At 54.0% G+C, this 21,725-nt stretch overlaps 1 protein-coding gene and 1 long non-coding RNA gene across 6 annotated transcripts in view; one reads left to right on the plus strand and one right to left on the minus strand.

Moving 5' to 3' along the window:
• The first annotated feature begins 13,988 nt into the window (after positions 1 to 13,988).
• MAN1C1 (mannosidase alpha class 1C member 1) overlaps positions 13,989 to 21,725 on the plus strand; it is a 54,834-nt gene continuing 47,097 nt past the window's right edge. Inside the window, exons 1-3 of one of the 5 annotated variants that reach the window (XM_053964369.1) lie at positions 13,991 to 14,307; positions 15,019 to 15,937; positions 16,055 to 16,159. In XM_053964369.1, coding sequence (XP_053820344.1) covers positions 15,371 to 15,937; positions 16,055 to 16,159 — 672 coding nt within the window. In that variant the 5' untranslated portion in view covers positions 13,991 to 14,307; positions 15,019 to 15,370. Of the gene's footprint in view, positions 14,308 to 15,018; positions 15,938 to 16,054; positions 16,160 to 20,240; positions 20,475 to 21,725 lie in introns of those variants that run through there. The other 4 variants (XM_053964370.1, XM_053964372.1, XM_053964373.1 and 1 more) reach the window with 4 other exon arrangements.
• Positions 16,966 to 19,081, minus strand: LOC128799743 (uncharacterized). The gene is made up of 2 exons (XR_008434814.1): positions 17,898 to 19,081; positions 16,966 to 17,389 (listed from the first exon to the last, which is right to left on the minus strand). It is a non-coding gene; the product is annotated as an uncharacterized LOC128799743 (long non-coding RNA).

Below are 21,725 nucleotides of genomic sequence, written 5' to 3' on the forward strand. Positions count from 1 at the left end.
CTGCCGTGGGGCCCAGGGCTGGGATGGTTCAGCTGTGCCACCAGGGCTGTGCCATCTCCCAGCCCTTCTGGCCACCCTTCCTCCCCGGTGTGACCGTCACCAGCGTCACTGTCCCCTCAGCAGGGCCGCCAGGTCCATCCTCTCCCTGCAGAGGGGATCAGCAAGGGCAGCTCGTGAACACACACCCCATCAAGGTTTGGCTCTGAAATCCCTGCTGACTCCTCATTTATCACTCCCCCAGCTGTTACAGCCTGGGAAACATACGTGAGGAGGGAAAAGATGGATTTTTAAAGCTTGGCTTTAAAGGCCACAGGCTCAGGCCAAGGCTCCTGTCCTGGAAAAGGGAGAGGGGTGGGAAGAGCAGTGCTGGGTTGGAGCAGACACCCAGGTGGGGCTGCAGGGCCTCTGCTGGGCTCTGCTGAGCCAGCAGGTGAGAAAAGCAGGATTCAGACACCAAAGTATTCCCCAAACCCCTTGTTGGCTCCAAACTTTTGCCATCCCAGTTTCTGTTTCTGAGTCACAGTGGGGAGGTGTCCAGAGGATTTTCCTTCCTCTCCTTTCCAACCAGACACTGCAAACCCCACATCTCTCACTTTCTGCCTCCAAGGGTTTTTTTTTTCACCTTTCCAGCCCTCACCATCAGCAGCTCCTTCCTCAGCAAACACTCCAACCTCCACAGCAGGCTCCTCCTGACACTCCCTTCCAGCCGCAGTTTCTGTCTCAGCTGCTCCAGTCCCACGGATGGCAACACCACTCCATGTGAAGTTTTTTGCATAAAAGCCTGGCTGATGACACTTTGCAGGGAGTTGTTTGCCTTGTACCTTCATGTTTGCATCTGCCTGCGCTGCTGCTGCTGGAACAGCCCCCAGACCTGCAGCTTGTTCAAGCTCCGAGCCCTGCTCCTGTCCTGCTCCCAGTGTGACATCCCTGCTCCCAGTGTGACATCCCAGCTCCCAGTGTCACATCCCTGCTCCCAGTGTCACATCCCAGTGTCACATCCCAGCTCCCAGTGTCACACCTCCACTCGCAGTGTGACATCCCTGCTCCCAGTGTGACATCCCTGCTCCCAGTGTCACTCCCAGTGTCATATTCCAGTTCCCAGTGTCACATCCCACTCCCAGTGACACACCTCCACTCCCAGTGTGACATCCCTGCTCCCAGTGTCACTCCCAGTGTCACACCTCCACACCCAGTGTCACATCCCAGCTCCCAGTGTGACATCCCAGCTCCCAGTGTCACTCCCAGTGTCACATCCCAGCTCCCAGTGTGACATCCCTGCTCCCAGTGTCACACCTCCACTCCCAGTGTCACATCCCAGTGTGACATCCCTGCTCCCAGTGTCACTCCCAGTGTCACACCTCCACTCCCAGTGTCACATCCCAGTGTCACATCCCAGTGTCACACCTCCGCTCCCAGTGTCACATCCCAGTGTGACATCCCAGCTCCCAGTGTCACATCCCAGTGTCACATCCCCGCTCCAAGCCCACCACCAGGCCCCCGCCTCGATCACAGCCACGAACCCCAGGTGTAATTAATGGAATAAATGAGCAGAAGAATTAAACCTGCTCCAAGGTGGCAATTTCATCACTGTCACAGCACGAGTAGAAGTGACAGCAAGGAATAAAACAGTTGCGTCTCTGGCATTTTTTATTACTTTTAATGTGCTTTTTTTTTTTTTTTTTGTGAGTTACTGGAAATTTAAATCATAATGGTATGCTTCACTTAAAGAAAGTATCCATAGCAACAGGAACATCTAAATTATTGCAGGCTGATCACTTCTCTGCTGGAGTCATCACACGCCTTTCACAGGCAGTCCCAGAGGTGCAGGATTTTAATAAGCTTTTTTTTTTTTTTAACCTTTTTATGGCAAATAACCAAGTGGGTACACAGCACTTTCTCCATCAATGCAATACCTACAGAAAGATCCGAAGTGAGCAAGTGCCAGCTCACTTTGCTACTCAGGGAGGAGGGGCTCCAGGCTTGCTCCGGAATCAGAGACTTTCTCCTCTGAGTCAGTGGTTATTCCGTGGGAAACTGGGGAATTTCTGTCCACTTCAGCTGCTGGAAATTCTCTTGGACCAGGAGAAAGCAGCAAGGGAGGATCACTGAGCCTGCGGCATCAGAACGTTCTTGTTTGATTCTCAGCTGCCCATGGGTTTATTTCTATTTTATTCTTTCCAAATTCCTGCTCGACTGGACAAAGGGGAATGGGTTAAAGCTCAAAGAAAGTGGGATTGGATGAAATGTTAGGGAGAAACCCTTCCCTGTGAGGGAGGCGGGGCCCTGGCACAGGTGCCCAGAGCAGCTGTGGCTGCCCCTGGACCCCTGGCAGTGCCCAAGGCCAGGCTGGAGCACCCTGGGACAGCGGGAGGTGTCCCTGCCCATCCAGGGCTGGGAATGAGATGATTTTTAAGGTCCCTTCCCACCCAAACTGTTCCATGATCCCCAAAAAACAACTTCAGCAGCTGCCTGATGTTTGAAAGGTGATGGGTGAGAGAACACCCAGGTATTTTGCCTCCATCATCACTGACTTTTGGGCTGGAGCAGTCACAGCTTCCCACTTTTAAAAAATTCCTTCACTTTAATCACGGCAAAAGCCCGAGTGATGCACGCTCCGAGCTGTCACACGTGAGAAACAAACTCGCTGGGAGAAATAGAAACGCTTTTTGTTTTTAATTCCAATCTCAATTATAGGAATCAAATGCGTCATCTGGATCAATAGTAGGTTGAGATTGCTCAGCCAGAAAGAGTTCAGATATAAAAAGCTGCAGCTGAGAGGCTTCCTCTAAGCTCATGTGTTATTGCAAGTGAAATGATGACAGTGAGCCATGTTTGCAGCGTCCCTTGGGCAGCTCAGGGGAGAGCAGAGCTTTAATCAGTGTCCTGTGTGTAGGAACAGGATCCTGAGCCCAGGCAGATCTCGTGGCCAGGAGCAGCAGGGACTTGCCTTTGATGTCCTTTGGTTCCCACTGCCCTGTGGAACATTGCCAGCTCATCATGTCCTGCATGTCTGCGACTCGTGCAGCTCTGTCTGCAGAGAACCTGCACATTACAGGGGAATGAGGCAGCCTTAAGATACATGAAATATTTCTAATCACTTAACCTGTAGAGAACAAGAGCTGATGTGCAGAGAAGTGGCTGTGGCTCAGCCAACCCAAAGGAAAATGTTAAAAAAACAGGAAAATGTGTCAAAAATCTTTGGGTGGTTGGGTTTGTTTGTAAGGAAGGCTGGAGGAGGCTCCATGTCCATGGAAAAGGAGGGGCTGCAGCTTTTGGGAATGGGGTTATCAGGGTGACAGCAGCCAGGCAGTGACAGGAGCCAGCTGCATCTCCTGTCAGCGACTCTCAGATCAACCTGGCTTCACGTGTGAGTTAAAAACAGTCAGAGCACAGAAGGTGGGTGGTGGAAGAGGGATGAGAATGATGCAAAAATCTGCTGGACCTGCAGATCCGGCTCAGGTTTGAAAATCACAGCTCCTGTGAAATCACCTGCTAATAAAGAGCCTGTAACAGGAACCTGTAATTTCGTGCCTGGTGCATGAGCCAGAGGATGATCCAACTGACTCTGGCAGAGCTTTACTGGAGCTGTGGTTCAGCTGGAGTCAGGGATATTTACTGAGCATGGATCACCAGGAACTCCCAGCCCTGCCCTGCAGAACCAGGCACAGAGCTGGGCTGGACTGCCCAGGCTCAGCTCCCTCCCAGCTGTTCCACGTCAGGTCAGGACTCCCTACCTACCGCTGAAGTCACAGCTGCCCCTAATCCACCTCCCCATCTCTCAGAGGAACCAGATAAATCCCAAAGCCACAGCCCCAGGCTCTGGGGAGGGTTTGCATCCCATGGTGTGCCTGTGGGATGGGGCTGTGCTGCTCTGCTGGGGATTTGCTTCTTGAGTGGGGCCAGATTTGATCCCTGACATTTATGTTTGAGGCTTTGATGGATCCTGAGGTCCAACAAATGAGATCCAGTGAGAGTTTAGGGGTCAGTGGGTTGGCCAAATGTTAATGTGTGTGGAAAGAGCCAGTGCTGGGCAGGCAGGAGCTTTGCTTTCAGGGGATGTGAGAGGCTGGGCTTTGTTTTTTTATGCTGGTTAAACATCATGACCCAGCTGGTGGCTGGTGGTGTATATCAAGATTAAATTGGGGAAGGTCTGTCAGAATCTGGGTCACCTGCTCCTCTGTGGTCTCCCATTTATATTTTGAGCTGGCCTGACTCACGTCTGCAGAATGTGATGGGAGAAGTGGGAGAGCTCCTGGTGCAGGAATTCAAGGGCAGCAGACAGGCAGGAACAGTGGAGTCATTTCCCAGCCCTGACAGGAGAGGCTGGGCTGCCACACCGGCCGTGCATCACCGCCGCTTTGAGCCTCCCCAGTTCTGCTTTTCCCACCTCCCCAGGACGGGAGCGTGGCTCTGAGGTTGTCGTGGTTTGAATGGAAGTGAATTTTTTTTCAGGAAGTTGGGTCAAACCAATCAGTGGTCAGGTTTGGATATTGGCACCTGGAGTGACCACTGAAAGTATGGACACGCCTCTGAGAACACAGGGGGTTAAAAGCAAGAACTCCCAGGAGAACTGTCTCTTTTGGTTCCGGTCGTCAGAGAGTGCAGACTCTCCCCTGCCCAGCCTCAGGCTGGGTGCGGGAGGGGAAGCCACGCGGCCTTGTCCAGGTAGGCCGAGGGGCTGAGGGTCTGGAACCCAGCCAGCTCCTGCGGACGGAAGGGTAGAGAGAAGCGGAGATGCCTTTGTTCCCCCCCACCCCCACAGAGGGAAAGTGACAGAGAGCCTGACGGCACCTGGAAATTTGCCGGCAGAGGAGAAGGAGAAAAGTGGGGGATGATGTCCAGCGTGGGAGACGGGATGCTGGGCAGAGATTTCAGCCATCCAGGGAGTCTGAACTTTTAACCCTTTCCGGGAAATGAGGGCTTTGTAAAATATTACTCCTCCTTGATTTGTAGTGGAAGAGAGACAGTCCAGGACCTGAGATGTTAGAAGAAGAAATATTTAGGTGGGAGGAGATGATGAAGTAGCTTTTGGCTGGACTTTTCTTGTTAGCCATAGACTGAACCAAAATCTCCTGCAATAGAGACTGCATTTTAGGGGGATGCAGTGGTGACCCAAGGAGACCTGCTTCAGCTTCTAACAGCACAGGAATGGCAAGAACAGAAGAAAGCTGAGGAGGGAATGGTGATGCCCTCTGTCTTCAGGAAGAAGATGATCTCTGTTCTTGGACCCTTGGCCCCAGGGGAAAATGGGGGGGACTGTAGTCCCAGGATGAGAAGCTGAACTGTTGTATCTTTGGGTCCATGGCAAAGCATCCTTAAAGGAGCCCTATGAGCAGTCTGTCCATGCACGGTGGTGAGAGCACTGTGACATGGAAAGGAGAGTGGCACACTGGCAGATTTTCTCCGGGCGGTTGCCATGTGTGACATGGAAACACAGGAGGTGGCAACTGTGTTTCCTGGGGGGTCTGTGGTGCAAGAGAGACTTCTCTCTCCCTTGATAGCTTGAGTATTGATTATCTGAAGGGTGGTAATTTGATCAGGAATCCCAGGTGGTGTTTCATGGTGGGTGTTTTAGGAATTGGGAGGAGGAGGGGTGTTTTAAAAGGTCTTTATCCTGGATTTAGTTTATGTGTTTTCTGTAGTAGTAGTAGTTTAATAAAGTTTTTTTTCCCTTTGTTATTAAGCTTGGGCCTGCTCTGCTCTGTTCCTGATAACATCTCACAGCATTTATTTGGGGAAGGTGCATTTTCATGGGGGCGCTGGCATTGCGCCAGTGTCAAACCATGACAGAGGTGGGGCTGAGACCGAGCAGCCCCGGCTGCAGCGGCTCCTTCCAGCCTCGTTACCCACTGCATGGCAGCTGCGGGAGTGCCCAAATTCCAGCCCTTCCTCTGCCACCTGACACGGCACAGACACACGCAGACCAGTTTAGCTTCCTCAGAGCCAGCCCGGGCTGAGGAGAGCTTTGGGTTCCGGCTGAGTGGCCGGGAGCCCCGGGAGAGCTGGAGCCGCACGATGCCAGCCCGGGTGGCCCTGGGCACGCACCGAGTGCCGAGGGATGCTCTGGGCAGAGGCTTATGCCCTGTGCCGGGGCAGGGAGCAGCCTCACCAGCCCCAGGGGTGCTGTGTGTGTCCCCAGCCAACTCTGCCGTGCCTCCATCCCACCCCGTGGTCCCCTCGCTGGAGCCTGCAGCGGTGCAGGTGTGTCCCTGCCCTTGGGTTGGCACTGCTCCTGCTGTGCTGGCACTGCCAGCCGCAGTGAAATGTCACTGAACGCATCTCTTCCAAGTGATCAACCCCTCCTCAGAGGCTCGGCGTGGAGCTGGGGAATGCCCAGGCTGAGCATACCAACCTGCCTGCGCCCCCCGCCCAGCTCCGAGCCAGCAGGAGCGATAAAGGCTCCTCTAAATGCTGATTTAAAGCTGCCTGCCCTCAGCAGCTCGGGCTTTATCTGGTTTGGGCCGTGTCAGGGAGGTGCTGGAGCGATAACACAGCACAATATCTGGAGAGGAGCTCCTGGCTGCGGTGAGAATCAGTAACCGGGGGAGCCGCTCCCAGCATCTGCTCCGTCTGTCCTCGCACGGCTCCAGATGTCCCCCAGTGACACCCGAGCCAAGCTCCAGACTGCCACCCCAGCCACCAGGGCTCTTCAAGGCCACTCACAGCTCTCAAACGTGCTTTTAAAAACCATTTCCTCTCTCTGAAAGCCTCTCCAGCCCTGGAACTGCGCTGTGTTCCCTCCCATCCTAACAAAGTTTGATCCAGCAGGTGCAAAAGTCCTTTTTTAGGAGCAAGGAGTTGGCAGCTGCCTCAGCCACTCGGTCACCAGGCCCTGGGTTTCCTGCTGTCTGCAGGACTCTGCAGGCTGAATTTCTCCTCTTTCATCCCTCAGAGCCCAGAGCCAGCACCGGGCTGTTGCAAGATGAAATGGAAAGAGCCCTGAGCAAGTTTATGGGGAAGGCTCTGGAAGTCAGCAAGGCTTGAAAGGCTGAGCTGGGTTTGCCTCGGGCCGTGCACACACAGCCTTCCCTGGTTTCTGCAGCCTTCCCCCAGGCTCTGGGGTGCCCCCAGATGCTGCAGCTCCCCCAAATCCTCCCTCCTGCGTGTCACACGACCAGGGCCATCCCTGAGGGCCACCACGGGCTTGCTGTTGGCTGACAGATGGAAGCAGCCACAAAGCACCAGCCTCAGATTTGCAGAGGTGACATCGTTCCTCCCTCCCAGGCAGCTAAAAATGAGCAGTTCCAGGCTCCCTTCCCACGTCCTGCACAGCGTTCCTTGTGCCCCACAGGAGATTGGCCTGTCCTGAGGGTCTCTGGCTTCAAAAAACCCCCAAGCCTGGGAGAAAATCAGCGCTGGAGGGTTGGCATTGCTCCACCGCTGGACCATGTGTCCCCTCAGGTCTTACCAAGAAATTTTGGGGTTTTTTTCCTTCCCAAAGCCAGGACAGAAGGACACAGCCCTGAGACATTAATTCCCTTAGCTCTCCCTTGCCCCAGGACTCCTCGGTCCCCCCCTCCCTCTCGCATTCCTGGTACCTGGCAGGTATTTTTATAATCCTGTAATTGTTGTTTTCCCAGCTTCCTTTCCTCTTCCAGCCCGGCCACCTGGGCAGAGCCTTTTCCATCTGTATGCAGCGTGTGTGGCTGGCGCAGCCCCTTGGAGACAGCACTGAAACCTGGGAGCTCATGCAGCACAAACACCTCCCCTCCCCTTGTTTTGGGCACTGGTAAGAGCTCACCGCTCACCAAACCCGGGCTGGGGACAGGGACAAGGCACCGCCCTGGGCAGAGTCTGCTGGGGGCTCTTGGGAGGATCTGCTCAGCCTGGGTGAGGATCCAAGGGAGATATTTTTGGTTTTTCATGTGGATTAAGCATTGCCCTGTGTGCAGTTTTCAAGGAGGAAAGGGAAAGATGAAATCTGAGTGGGTCTGTGGGTGCCTGTGGGGGATCTGTCATCCCAAGGGATCTCAGGGAATGAGGAGTCTGAGCTGGGACCACACGAGACACCAGGAAGGGAAAACATTTAGAATTATTAAATGTTAATAATTACACCTTAAGATTATTTCATTTTCTACTGACCCAGGAAAAATTGAAAGGACATTTCTGAAGGGACCTGGAGGATTAAATCCCCCTCTCCCAGCAGCAGCAGGGGCTGTGCTGGCACAGTGCCACCAGTAAAGGGCCATTAGCAGCTACTGGGGGATGCTGGAAGAGAAAACTCCTCTGTGAGTTCTCAGTGCTGGTGCTGAAGCACCTCCAGGCTGTGGCCGTGTCATAGGATGTGTTCTGCCTGCAGATGCCACGAGGGACGTGGGACACCAGACTGGCACAATGACAACAATTCAGTGCTGGCCTCCCCAGGCTGGGTTTAAATATAGTGCAGACAGTGATTCATCCCAGCCACGTTGGGAGTGACCCGTTTCTCAGGTCGGGACAGATGAACTTCACCCTCAAGGTGACTGAAAAGTTCTTTTGGGCTGCAGAGAACCCTCTCCTTGTTTCAGGGCTTGCCAGGGAGCTGCTGCAGTTGAGCAGGAGTAGCTGAAGGGGGTTTGGCCTCACAGGTGGGATTTGGGCACCCAGGGAAAAGCTGGGCTTGTTTTGCTTTCACCAAGTCCCTCCCTGATTTATCTTTGGGTCTGGTTTGCCTGAGCTGCATTTCCTGCCAGGTAAAGTCTTTGGCTGAAAAATTATTCTTAGACCTTTCCCACTTGGGATCTTATTTCTGAAGCCATCTAAAATAGGCTGTTGCTCCACATTCACAAGAGCAAATTCACGGCATTCCTCTGGCCCTCTCCTTATTTAAGCAGGGCAAAATGGAACACAGGCATTCTGATGATGCTGATTTTAATGAAAAACCAGGAAAAAAAGCTGCAGCTTGCTCCATTAGTCACCTGGTGTTACAGGAAAGTAATAAACCAGGAATGTTCCTGCTCTCTCCTCCATGCACCTTATGTTGTTTCTGCTTTTGTACTATTTTTCAATGTCTTTGATATTTTCCCTGGCACACAGGAGGTAAGATTGCTGAGATGTAGACCTTTACCATAATTAAGCAAGAGTCCTCCTCTTGTGAGAGCTTGTTCCTACACAATTCTGGGGTGAGGGACTCGGAATGGGTTGTTATCTCAGATGTGAATGGGTTTTTCCCCCTCTTCTGGGATGGAACACGAGTCTGGCTGAGGTGATGGGGTTTACATCGTGCAAATGTCTCTCTCCTGCCTGCAGAGAACTGTGGGAATTCTCAGCAAGGCTTCTGTGCATCCCTAAGTGTGACTCTTAATTCAGATAATTAATACCTTGTATGTAGGAATGTGAAGTTAAAAGCAAAGCAGCCAGACCTGCAGATCAGTGTGTGATGATGCCCCTGAATTCAGAGCTTTGGGGGACCAAATATCCCATTTTCTGTGCTCTGGATGTGGCTGTAGCATTTCTGTAGCTTTAGGTGAGGCAGCTGCTTTCTCTGCACTGTCCATGCACTCCTGGCTGGCACAGAGGGGGGTCAGGAACCCTTTTTTGCAGGTTTAGCTCACTGAAATTCTCGACATGAAATCAGGGCAAGCCCCACTTCCAGCTTATCCATTTCTGTAACTTCCAGCCTGGAAAAGTTCTCCTTGGCAACACAAGAGATGCTGAGGGGATCATTTGAAGGAGGAGGAGAAAGGCTGCTCCAAAGAACACCTTTCTTCACCTTTAGCCTTTCCCTCCCTTGCCTTCCCACTGTATCCATCAGTTTTCCTGCAGGTCGGTGCCCCAGGCTGTGTTGGCTGAATTCCTCCTGCTCCTCCATCCACCCTGCACGGGTGATATTGCCATGGTCGGATTACGATCACAGTTCAGCCTTTCTGGTGTTTTGTTCCAATAATTCCTCCCCAGAGGATCCCGGCAGTCCCTCAGCACGTGGTTCAGAGCACCAAGCAGTGCTGCCCCTCACTCCCTGCTCCTTCAGCCACTCGAGGCAGCAGCACTGCAATCCATGCCCAGGGAGCAGATAACGAGCTTCCTTAATTACCCGGGCTTCTCCGCAGCCTCCTGCCCTCTGCTCGTGTTTCTAAAGCCTTAAAACAATCGATACCAGACAGGTTTCTCCTGTCCTGAGTCATTACAGGTCATCAGGGATTGTTTTGCCCACTCTCCCCACAGCAGAGATGAGCCCTTCTCTGAGTTTAGGGCTGGTGTTTGCAGAACGGCTCAGCCAGGTTTAAATGTCTGGGTTTGCCTTGATCTGATCCCGAGCAGATAAATCAAGGGCAGCTGCAGTGAAATAACATGAAATAACACCAGCCTTGCTGCTCGCAGGGCAGGAACAGCAGCTTTGGAAGCTTCACCCTCCCTGCTGAACCACGGGGGTGGGAGCAGCCAGGATCCATCCCGGCAGCAGGAGCCTCTGCTCCCAGCAGCGTGCTGAGATCAGGCTGCAGAGAGCCGAGGCACAAATTGGGCTGTGGAGTGTCAGAGATGTTCCAGCGCCGCGCTGGGAGACGGCTCCTTGTTCTGTCAGCGTCGAGCTTGTTCCCCGGGAGGGAAGGGATCCCTTCCTTTCACGGCTGGCAGCCCAGCAGGGTTTGTTGTCACCGCCTGCACTTTGTAGTAGCTATCAGCAGAGGTTCCCTGTCTGCTTTACTCGCTGGGGCTGCCCTGCTTTGGGACGTGTTCAGATGTACGATCCCTTTCTGCTACAGGGGAGCAAGGCTGGGTTGCTGGTTTCCTTTCCCCCCCTTTCCTTTCCTTTTCCCCCCCTTCCTTTCCTTCCCCCCCCTCCTTTCCTTTTTCCCCCTTCCTTTCCTTTTTCCCCCTTCCTTTCCTTTTCCCCCTTCCTTTCCTTTTCCCCCCTTCCTTTCCCTTTCCCTCCCTCCCTCCCTCCCTCCCTCCGCCTTCTCTTTCCCCTCTCCGCATTTTTCCCTGCCCATCCCCTCGCTGTCCTGGCTCTGCCCCTGAGCCTCTCTACCATCTGCCTGCTCCATCCTTTCATGGCTGTGATGCCCAAAAATCCCTGGCTGGAGCGACTCTGGGAGCCAGAGAGGTTTTCTGGAGTGCTGGGATTCATCCCACAGCCAGAATCAGAAATGTTTTCTGCTCTGAGAGAGGAATAAACATCGAGGCTCTCTAAAAGACAGTCTGGAGGCTCGAGTGCAATAATTGGGCCAAACTCCTTTGCCCTGAGTGTTATCTATCATTCTGTAGTTTGCTTCCTCACAGAAAGGTGGATATTAAATTCTATTTTTCTTATGCCCATAAAAAAAAAGTAATTTTCTTTAAATTATTTCTCCCAGAGCTTCTAAAAAACCAAGAGTCATAATGCAGCAGGACCCCCATTTCCCCAGTAATTACACTCTGCCTCCTAACTCCTTCAACAGCAATTTCTCAATTTATTTGGCTTCTATCTGGAACTGCAGTCACGGGCAGAGCTGGGCTCTGTCTTATTATTGCACAGACAAAATTGTTTTTAAAATGTAATTAAACATTTACCATGAAGACAATGCTTTGTCTTCTTTAAGAAGCATAATATCTTAATTTAACCTAATCTGGAAAACCTTCAATTTCCAAGCTTTTACCTCCAAGACAATGTTATGCTAAACACGAAGCAAAACAAAAAGATTTCCTAATTTAACCTAATTAAAAGATAAGCCTCCAACTTTTCCACCGCCGCTGTCTGGAACGAGGAGCGAGGCGTAGCCCTTCGCTTTGCTCAGAACTGTCTCTTTTATTATCCCTCTGGTTTGCTCTCTGCTGTTGACTTGTGTTTATTATCCTCCTTGATGCCCCCAAATCCTCTTAGGAAGCAGAGCCCTCCAACCTTTCCCATCCCGGGGCCTTCCCTAAGAAGATCAAGGGTCCACCAGGGGAACAGCAGAGAGCTTTGGTTTGGTGGGGTTTTGTTCGGTTGGTTTGGGGTTGTTATTTTCAATAGTGATGAGAGGAAATGCAGCCTGCCTGCTGTGTGAGGTTTTCCCGGGGGAGAGGAGATTTAAGGAAGGTGAAGGATTATTTCTGTTCAGTCTGAGCTTAGGTGTGAGGAGAAGCCCACGGAGTGATGGTCTCCGGCTGGTGCTGGTCCTTAGGGGCTGCTACTGCCAAAATCCATCCATGCTCAAAGTAATGAAGTGGGGACCCCTCGCAGGGTTCTCCCTGTCCTGAGCAGAACCAAACCTTCCTTTGGAGCTGGTCCCAGGTGCTGAGAGGAGCCCATACAGCATCTGCCAAGCTGCCAAGGAAGAACAGCCCCAGCCCTCCCTCCTTAAGGGAGTCTTGGGCTGCGCCAAGGGAAAGATAGGCTGGATATTAGGAAAAAGCTTTTTATGGAAAGGGTGATAAAGTTCTGGAATGGGCTGCCCGGGGAGGTGGTGGAGTCACCATCCCTGGATGTGTTTAAAAAAGGACTGGATGTGGCACTGGGTGCCAGGGTTTAGCTGAGGTGTTGGGGCTGGGTTGGACTCGATGACCTTGAAAGTCTCTTCCAAACTGGTGATTCTGTGGCTCCTGTTCCTCGTGGTGCAGGCATGGAGCAGGATGGAGAGCAGCTGTACTGGGCTGGCTCTGGCAGCTGCTGTGGCCAGGCCTGCCCTGCCCGGGCCATGGTGCCCGTGGTGCCCACAGCTCCTTCACGCTCAGCAGGCCCTGCCCGCAACCACGAGGGGAAAAAGCAATTTCAAACCCAAACCATCAAGATGCAAATCCACCTCGGAGGGTGGCCACCTTCAAGGTCCGCCGGGCAGCCACTGGAGCTGAAACATCAGAGATTTTTTTGGGTTTATTTGATAAACCTGCAGCAGCTGTGGAGCTGTGGGGAAGGTGAAGCAATGGCCAGCCTGGGGTCAAGGGCAGCTCCACAATCCTGTTGTGCCGCCTGCTTTATACCCCTTAAAGCAGTTTTCACGGGAAAATGACAATATTAGTCGGGAAAATGACCATATTAGTCGTGTCTCTGACTCTCAGAGAGTGTGGGGCCCCGCAGCAATCAGCTCAGGTATTTGTCCCCCGCGGTGCTGGTTATTGTGCAGGAGGCACACACTGAGTGCAGGCACACACAAACAGCAGATGATTTCTTTCCTCGCAGCTCCAGCTCCTTTCCAGCCTACAAAATGTTCCCTTTTAGCTGTTCCAAGTTTAGTCACAGCCGTTCTCTGGTGGCTGCATTTACCCTTTCCTGGGAGCCTCATCCTGCCCCCTTCCCCCCATCCAGTTATTCCAGAGGGGTTCCAGATGCCAGGTGTGGGTGATGCCCTTTTCTCCGTTTCATTGCTTATTCTGCAGGTTGGAGGGTGCTTTTTGTAACATTTATGAGCAGAAACTCTGATTCACCATCGTTCCCTCTGGTACAGTATTAGCTCACAAGGTCACTCAAATCTACCTGGTGGTATATTGAAGGTTAAGATGCGGATTAAGAAGTATTTCACGGCACCTGAACGTGGGCTCATAGAAACTAGAAAACGGTGCCCAAGGTACCTCCAGCCCGTCCCTAGAACTCCTGCTCCACTCGCCAGGCAGCGAGGCAGTACCCCCAGGGCCGTGGCACCCGCAGGGTACGGAGCCCCTTCGTGGGGGAATCTGTGGGTAAATCGGTCCCTCAGAGCCCTCACGGGGCGTGAGGATCGGGAACGCCGACCGCAGCGCACCCGCGGCTGCCTAGCCCTCACAGCCTCTGGAGCCACCGCGTGCCCGCAGCCCCTCTTTAAAGTAGCGGCGCCCCCCCTCCGCCAATCGCAGCGCGGACGGGGCGTTCCTCGCAGCCAATGGGAGGCGGTGGCTGGAGAAAAGGGGCGTGGCCAGCCATCTCCGAGCTCGAGCCAGGCAACTGTGGTAAACAAGGGGGCGGGGCCCACGGCTTCCCTGTCGCGGGCAGCAGCCAATGAGCGATGGCAGGCGGGCACAGCCAGCCAATAGCGAGCGAGGGCGGGCAGAGCCGTGCGCGCTGATTGGCTGGCGCGGCGGCGGATTGACCGTTGGCGGGAGGGGGCGCGGCGGGGGCGGGGCCGGGCGCTGTCGCAGTGAGCGGCGGCGCGGGCGGGGCTCCGTGCGGGCACCGGGCAGCGCTGCCCCGCCGGTCCCCGCGCCCGGCACGGGGGAGGGCAAAAACACAGCCTTGCGAGGGGCTCGGTGCAGTTCGGTGCTTCCCTCCTGCATGCTCGGATGGGCAGGGAGAGGAGCTGTCCCCTGGAGAGCGCAGCATCTTCCCTCTCCTATTTGAGCGGGCACCCGTGAGCGCTGGCAGCAGCGAGGGGCTGTCGCTTTTGGGATGAGCGGGCAGGAGGACTAAGAAGATTTTGCTCACTGTAGGAGCCAGAGAGGCTTGGATTTGTCAGAGGGGTGAGTAAACGGCGCTGGGGGTAGGAGAACGTCCGCCCCAGCGGGTGTGACGGCGCTCGGGGGCAGCGCTGTCCCTGCCTACAGGAGAAGGGGCGATTTGGGGATCGCACGTACGGGTTTAAGCCGTGCCCTGCCGGCTTGCGGGGTCTGAAAGTTGAGTTCTGTCTCTTCGGCAAGGAGAGGATCTGTGAGGGGGTATGGATAACTCTAGCAGGCAAGAGATTTGGGAGAAATTTGCCGGGATCTATTAGGCAAAACCAAAACCCGTAGATTTATTTTTTTTATTACTATTTTTTTTTGCCTCGAGAAGCTCAACCCAAGCCGAGCTTTCCGCATGGCTGGTTTGCAGCCCCATCGTCCCTAGGCAGCTTCTGGCAGAGGAGCGGAGCAGCCTCGTCCCTGTCTGTGTGCGCTGTCCCAGGGCACCCTGCCCCTCCTGGGGAGTCCCAGAGCACCTCGTCCCCCCCGGGCTTCTCCCCCTTGTCCCCCGGGCTGCCCCGCCAGCAGAGCCCGGCATCCCGGCGCTGGATGGGAGATGGTGCAGAGCTGGGAGCTGCTCGCAGACCGGAGAGTTGATGCCAAGTCCGGACACAGGGAACCGAACTAGTGCCGCTGGAGGGTGGGGGACCGGCCGGGGACAAAGGCTCGTCTCGCCGGCCGCATCCTCGGCGGTGTTGAATGACCGCGCTCTTGTCTCCCCCCGCCCCGCAGAAATGCTGCAGCATGAACCCACCGCCGCCTAGAGAGACGGGCTCGCACCGCCCCGGCGCCGCTGCCTGAGCCAGCCCCGGAGCAACCGTCCGACCGGGAGCCCGCACCGGGAGCAGCCCAGCCCAGCCGCTCGCCGCCCGGCCCCGGCGGGATGCGCTCGCCGCCGCCTTCATGCCGGCAGGGGGGACGCTGAACCGCCGCTCCGCCCGGCCCGGAGCCACCCACGTGCGGTCCCCGGTGAAGGCGGCCGGAGGCGCCCAGGGCGGGCCCCGCTGAGCGTTTCGCCGCAGGAGCCAGCGGCAGCCCCCGGCGTGGCGGCGGGTCCCGCCCGGCGGCCGCGATCCGGTGCCCCATGGTGGTGCTGCGGAAGCTGCCGGGCATGCCGGGCTGGCCGGCGGCGCTGGGGCTGCGGCTGCCGCAGAAGTTCCTGTTCCTGCTCTTCCTCTCGGGCCTGCTCACGCTCTGTTTCGGGGCCCTCTTCCTCCTGCCCGATTCCTCCCGCTTCAAGCGCCTCTTCCTACCCCGCCGGGCCACCGCCTCCGCCTCCTCTTCATCCTCCGCCTCCTCGTCCTCAGCCTCCTCCTCCTCCACCCGCGACACCGAGCTGCCCCGCAGCCCCCCCGCCGCCGCCGAACCCCGCCACGCCAGCCCCGCCGCCCCGCGCCGCCTGCGGGAGAAGCTCCGCACGGCCGCCCGCATGGCCGGGCCGCCGGCCCGCACCGCGCCCGGCTCCCGGCAGCAGGTGCAGGGCGGCGAGAGCCGAGCCCAGCCCGCCAGCGGCGTGCCCCCGGCCCGGGAGACGCGGGCCCCGTTCCGCTTTGACTACGAGCGGTTCCGCCGGAGCCTCCGGCACCCGGTGCGGGGCGGGCGGACCGGAGAGGACCCCGAGACCCGCGCCCGCAGGATGAAGATCAAAGAGGTGGGTGAGGAGCGCAGGCAGCGCTCCCGGCCGTGTGCCCGCTCCGTGCTGCCTCGCCTCCCTCCATAGCCCCCTCAGGCAGCCCTCGCCTCACCTCCGTGCTCACATCCCCCTCAGGCAACCTTCACCTGGCTTCACCTCACGGCATCGGCTCCCCTCAGGTGTGTGTGCCCTCGGCCTGCCCGTACAGCCATGTCCCCATCAGACCTCGCCTCCCCTCAGGTGTGTGTCCCCTCAGTCCTCACCTGCCACCAGCGGCCACATCTCCCCCTCAGTCAGTCCTTGCCTCCCCTCACAGCCACATCGCCCTCAGCAACCCCTGCCCCCTCTCATGGCTGTGACCCCCCTCAGTTTTCGGGGCTGTGTCCACCTCAGCCCTCACATCCGGGTCCCCCTCAATCAGCCGTCACCTCCCCTCACAGCCATGTCCCTCCTCATTGCCCTCACCTCCCCAGCCTCGCCCCCATTTCTCACACAGGGTCCATTGCTTCCTCCTTTTCCCAAGGAGGGTGGCAGGAATTGGGGTGTCCCTTTCTGAGGGAGCGTCCCTGTCTCTGAGCTCACACCTCCACTCACCCGGGGCTGGCTGGTGGGGTGTTACTGAAATTAGTGAAATGTAAATTTCAGCTTGGTTATTCGGGGGTAGGGGGAAAAAAAGGGTTATGGGGGGGGGAACCTCGCTTGGTGGGAGATGTCTTTGATTGCACAAGAGTCTCCATCCCTGGAGGGGTCAGATTTGCACAAAAACCAGGAGATGATAGAACCTGGCTGATCCACGGGGATGGAGGGACAGGATGCAGGACTCGGGTGGGACTGGCGCTGGAATTGTCACCCGCTGCTGGGAGCTGACCCCTCTGCGGGGTTGCCAGGGCGAGGGGAGGGTTTGGCCCCGTGCCTCCAACTCGTGCGTGGCAGCCTGGCAGACACACGGAGCAGGCTGTGACCCAGTTAACCAGGTTTGTGTGGGATTCCATTGTGGCTGTCGGATCCGTCGCCGTGATGGATAACCAACTTGGAGGGAATTCTGCTCTCGGAAGAGGTGCCAATAAGTAAAAGGCACAGATTTAATTAAGCAGAGTATAAATTTCCTGGGTCTGTGCTCTCGCAGAGGTGCAGGCATCCAGTGACGACGCTGCCCTGGATTGAAGAGAGGATCAAGTCAGGGAATAACACAGCGAGGGCTTTCATCCTCTCCAACCTGCATCTGAAAAACAGTTTTTAAAGCTCCCCTCCCTGTATCTTTGTCAGGCACTAAAACAAAGGCTGCACCGATGGTGAAATTCAGACACAACGCACCCAGGGGTGCTGGGTTCCTCAGGCGGGATCGAGCCGTTGCAGGGTGTTTGGAATGTTCCAGTGCCCAGCCCTCACGTGTGCCTGGGTCTCTGCAGATTCCCACCTCCAAGGTGTGCCGGGGGGCACGACATACCCGGGAATAACCCAGCTTGCAGTCTGTGCAAACAAATCAAATTGAAAGATCAAATTTAGGGGAAGCGAGTGGCATTCAGTCCTTCATTTGGAGTTAATTATTTTTTAAATATAGCATTATTTCAAGCTGTATGGATTCAGCCCCATCTGTTTCTAACAGCCATAATCAGTGCTGGGTAGCAGAGTTAGAGTTTTCAAGGATGAGAATCCATAAATATTAGTTTTATGCTGACAGCTAATTACTCTTCAAACGGAGCCCTTATTTCTTAAAAGTGCCTACACTTCTATTTATTCAGAGAGAGAGAAACAAATATGGTGCTGAGATATGAGGCTGAACATGCAAAACAAGGCAGGGTGGTGCAGCCTGGGGAAGAGATAAGGTGTGTCTCTTTTTGTTAATCAAAAAGACAAGAGGAAAACAAACCAGGAAGGTTAGAAGACAAATGCTGCATAAAAAGAAACAGATGGAGAAAGAAAGAATTGCAAGGAAGAAGTGATGATTACAGCCTTTGGATTAGCAAATATTGCTCACATGGTGTGAGATGCCAGCAGGGCAGGTGGTGGCGGCGCTGGCTGTTCTGAGTTGCTTTTCCCTCCTTCCTCCAGAGCTTTCAGTCCGAGTCCCCAGCTGTCCTTGCACTGGAAGTTTTGTTCTTTTCTCTGCCTTCCCTCAGGCCATTCTCACAGGTCAGCACCTCTGTAACAGGAGGATGGGTGTGGATGGGATTTGTGGATATTTTTCCCCCATCTGTCTGCCAGATGAAAGCCAGGAGGAAAAACTGGTGCATGACCAAAGATGCCCAGAGGTGATGCCCAGCCTAGAGACTCGGAGCTTTCTGTTTTCTCCAGGACCCTCCAGTCTGAGGAATTCCAGCCAGGAATCCGAGCTGGTGTCCATTCTTTCCCACCACCTCTGAGCTGCCTGATCTTCAGCTAAAAAAGAGGCAGTGCCATGGCTTTCCTGGCTGTTGTGTGGAGAGTGGAGAGCCCTGCTAGACTTTCCTGCTTAAAAAACAGAGTTTAGAGTGGGAAGCCCCATGGCCTCTCCCATTTTATTACTGTTTGGGAAAGTCTTTGGGGCATGAGGAGCACTGGGGCTGTTTGCAGAGTGAGGAGCCAGGCTGGGATAGACCTGCTGGGCTGACGTGTGTGTGCAGGTACCTTCACCTATGAGGACAAGTCCAGGGTCAGTTAACAGTTGTTTTCTTGGAAATAAAAAAAAAAGAGAGCAGCTGTATTGCACAGCCTTTGCTGCTAAAGGTCGTTGGTCACCTGGAGAACAGTCTGGGATCCACTGCTGTGTGTTCCTGTTGCCAGCCCAGGGCTGGGGCACTCTGACCTTTCCAGGAAAGCTGCAGAAAGCCAAATAACAAATCTCCCCGTGCTGCAGGTTGGGAAATTTTGGAAGGGATTATTCATCTCTTAAGATGACCTCTGGAAAAGGTATTAGTTGTGTAATTGATCAGTCAGGCATGGCTTTGGGGATTAGCTGATTTTTTACATGTGCCAAATACAAATCACTGATGCTCAGGAAAAAAAGAGAAGTGGTTGTAGCTGGAGAGTGACTGCAGAAATTCCACGGTGGGATTCCATATTTATTTGCTCTCAACAATTTCCAGATCAAATTGGCTGAGGGAAAAGTCAAAATTATTTCCCCTCTAACTGCTGCCTCTGCAAACTCAGCCTCAGATCTGAGGAAATCAGACCGTGTGGTTCTTGCCTTCTGCATCGTAACCAGTAATAAAGATTTTGCTGGTGGAGCTGAGCTGACAGTTTTGCTGATGATGGATGGAGCCAAGCAGGCTGCTCCTTGCTGCACTCCTGCATCTCACAGGTGGGGGAGCAGTGGGGAGACAGGGAAGAGCATTTCTTTAAAGTATTTTTATACCATCCAGTGCTTAAAGACAACCACTGGAACCAGCCAGAGCGGAAAGTTCATCATTACATACTTCCAGCTCAGTCATGGGATGTGAGAAAAATGTGAACAGAGGGAGAGATTTACTCATTTTTCTTTTCTTTTTTGGGTGCAATAGGCACATTTCCATGCCTGAGGTGTGGGAATGCCTGGTGCCTGAACCTGGCAGTGTCTTTTGTCCCTTCCAAATGAGGGAATGTGTCAAATCCAGGCAAGGATTGTCCCCTTGGGTCTGACGCCCGCATTCATTTCCTCTGGATTAATGATACCAAAGCCTCTTTGTTTTTCACAGTGCAGTTCTCTTCATCCTGGCTTTTCTTCCCATCTCCACCTCTACTTGCCTCACCTGGCTGTCCCCTGTCCTCTTCTAACACAGCTCTAAAGATGTATTTGCTCTCAAAAATCAGCCCCTGGGGGGAAGTAGGCACCGACTCACACAGTTACCCTGCATCACTGTGCACATCTGCCAGTAGATCAGTCTTTGGAACACAAATACCTTGACAGTTTATCACTAAAAGATAATTAGCAAGAGACAGGAATGTTTTCAGGAGCTCAGCTTCTGCTGAAAGCCCCTTGGTGTTGGTTCCTGAGTTCCCTTTGTGTGGTTTTGACTGTTGTGACCACAGTGAAAAAACTGCCCATTTTTGGGGCAGAGCTGGGGAAATGCTGCAGGTTCTCCTGAATTTTTGCCACAGCCCTGACCCCTGCCAGGAGAAGTCTCAGTTCTGGTGCTGGTTGTCTCTGGTACACCTGTGTGGGTTTGGGTGGTCTCCTGAAGCTCATAGGTGCCCTGGGTTTGGGCTGTGATCACCAGTTTGCCAAAAGCAGGACTTGGAGCAGCCCTCAGGCTGAGCTGGGCTGTGAATCCCATTATTGGCCATTTGTCACCATCTCCTTTCCACAGCCAGCAGGAAAAAGATGTCAAACCTCTCCCTCTGCCTGTGCTGTGCAACCTTCTGTCCATCCACTTGGAGAAAATGCCTTTAGTGCTGTAATCTGGGGCTGAGCAGCACTCCAGGCCGGCCGCCTAATCTGCCCGTGGTTTCGGTACGTGAGGAGCACCACGCACGGTTCAGCTGGAAATGCTCCTCCCGTGCACATCTTCTCACTGAGGCACGTGGGGAGGGTCTGATCCTGTGTGCTGGGCAGATGGAAACCCAGGGACTTCCAACAGACTTGCTCTGGCTGCTGGGGGTAAGGAAACCGGTTCTCTGTAAAATATTTACTGTGGTGGAGTGGAATTATGATCTCAAACCAGTCAGATGTGCTGTGATCAGGCTGTAATTCTTTCTCTGGGGTAGAAATATCTCTGCAAGAGAGAATTTCTCTGCAGTTTGAAGCACTGGCTGGCTCCAGCCTTGCTGGAATTTTCCTTTGCTCCACACTCCTCATGCATTTATTTACTGAACCTGTGAAAGGGGTACTGTAGTGTAAATCCCACAAATGGTGCATGCAGTGGGTTTTTTGCTTCACTAGCCTCGGGTGGATTCATGCAAACAGAATTTAGACCTGACCTCGAGCCTGTTTTAGCTGTAGGGGATACAGTTAATTGACTAAAAATGTATTTGTTCTGTTGGTGGGGTGCAGAGGCACAGGAATCTGAGCGTGCTGTGATCAGTGCTGCAGAGCTGCTTGCCTCAGTGATACCTCAGAGCTCACTCTGACCCAGCTCTCCCGAGCTGAGGCCACTCTGGAATTTGGGAGTGCTCTGCAATTTGCAGTCATTTGCTCTTCTCTCCCCAAGTCTAGCAGTGAAAGCACTTGTTCCACAACAACTAAATTTGATGCTAGACTGGTTTCTGAACTGCCACTTACAGCCAGCACACGGCTCCAGCACTGCAGAGTTGTTGGCGGGCGGGTGATGAGTGACTGTGAGTGCTGGGCGTGGGGAAATTACTTTCTAGGATGCCCACAGATGTGTTGTGCTGAAGGACCTGCGCTCTCCTGAATCACTTCAGGAAATACACATCAGCTCCTTGAGATTCTTTGGGTGGGAAGATGGGGTTAGGGCAGGGGGATGGAGCCTGGCTGTGAGCTGTCAGTGACATCCTGCTGTAAGCTCCCTGCTCCTCCATCAGTCTGGGGCCTGTGCACATCCAGGTCTTCAAATATTTACTAAAAAGCAGTCACCTGCATTAAGATTCCATCTTTCCAGCCAAAATTTTTATGGGCTCATGATTAACTTTTAATCAATGATTAAATGTGCCCCGTAATGGGAGAAAGATTTTAGTGCTAAGTGTTCTTTCCTTTGGTTCTGTATGCAAGGCTTTGCCAGATGAGGCTAATCCATCATGTTTAGCTTACTCTGTGATTCTGTTATTGTACAGATTGTTTATCATTTTGATGTTTTTGAATATGTTCTCCAGTATTGAAAAGAATTCAGATTTTAGATTGGGGCAGCTGAGAAGGAGAGAGGGAAATGTACCTTAGTACTAAATGAGAGAC

This window comes from Vidua chalybeata, chromosome 25 (genome assembly GCF_026979565.1).
Source record: "Vidua chalybeata isolate OUT-0048 chromosome 25, bVidCha1 merged haplotype, whole genome shotgun sequence".
NCBI lineage: Eukaryota > Metazoa > Chordata > Aves > Passeriformes > Viduidae > Vidua > Vidua chalybeata.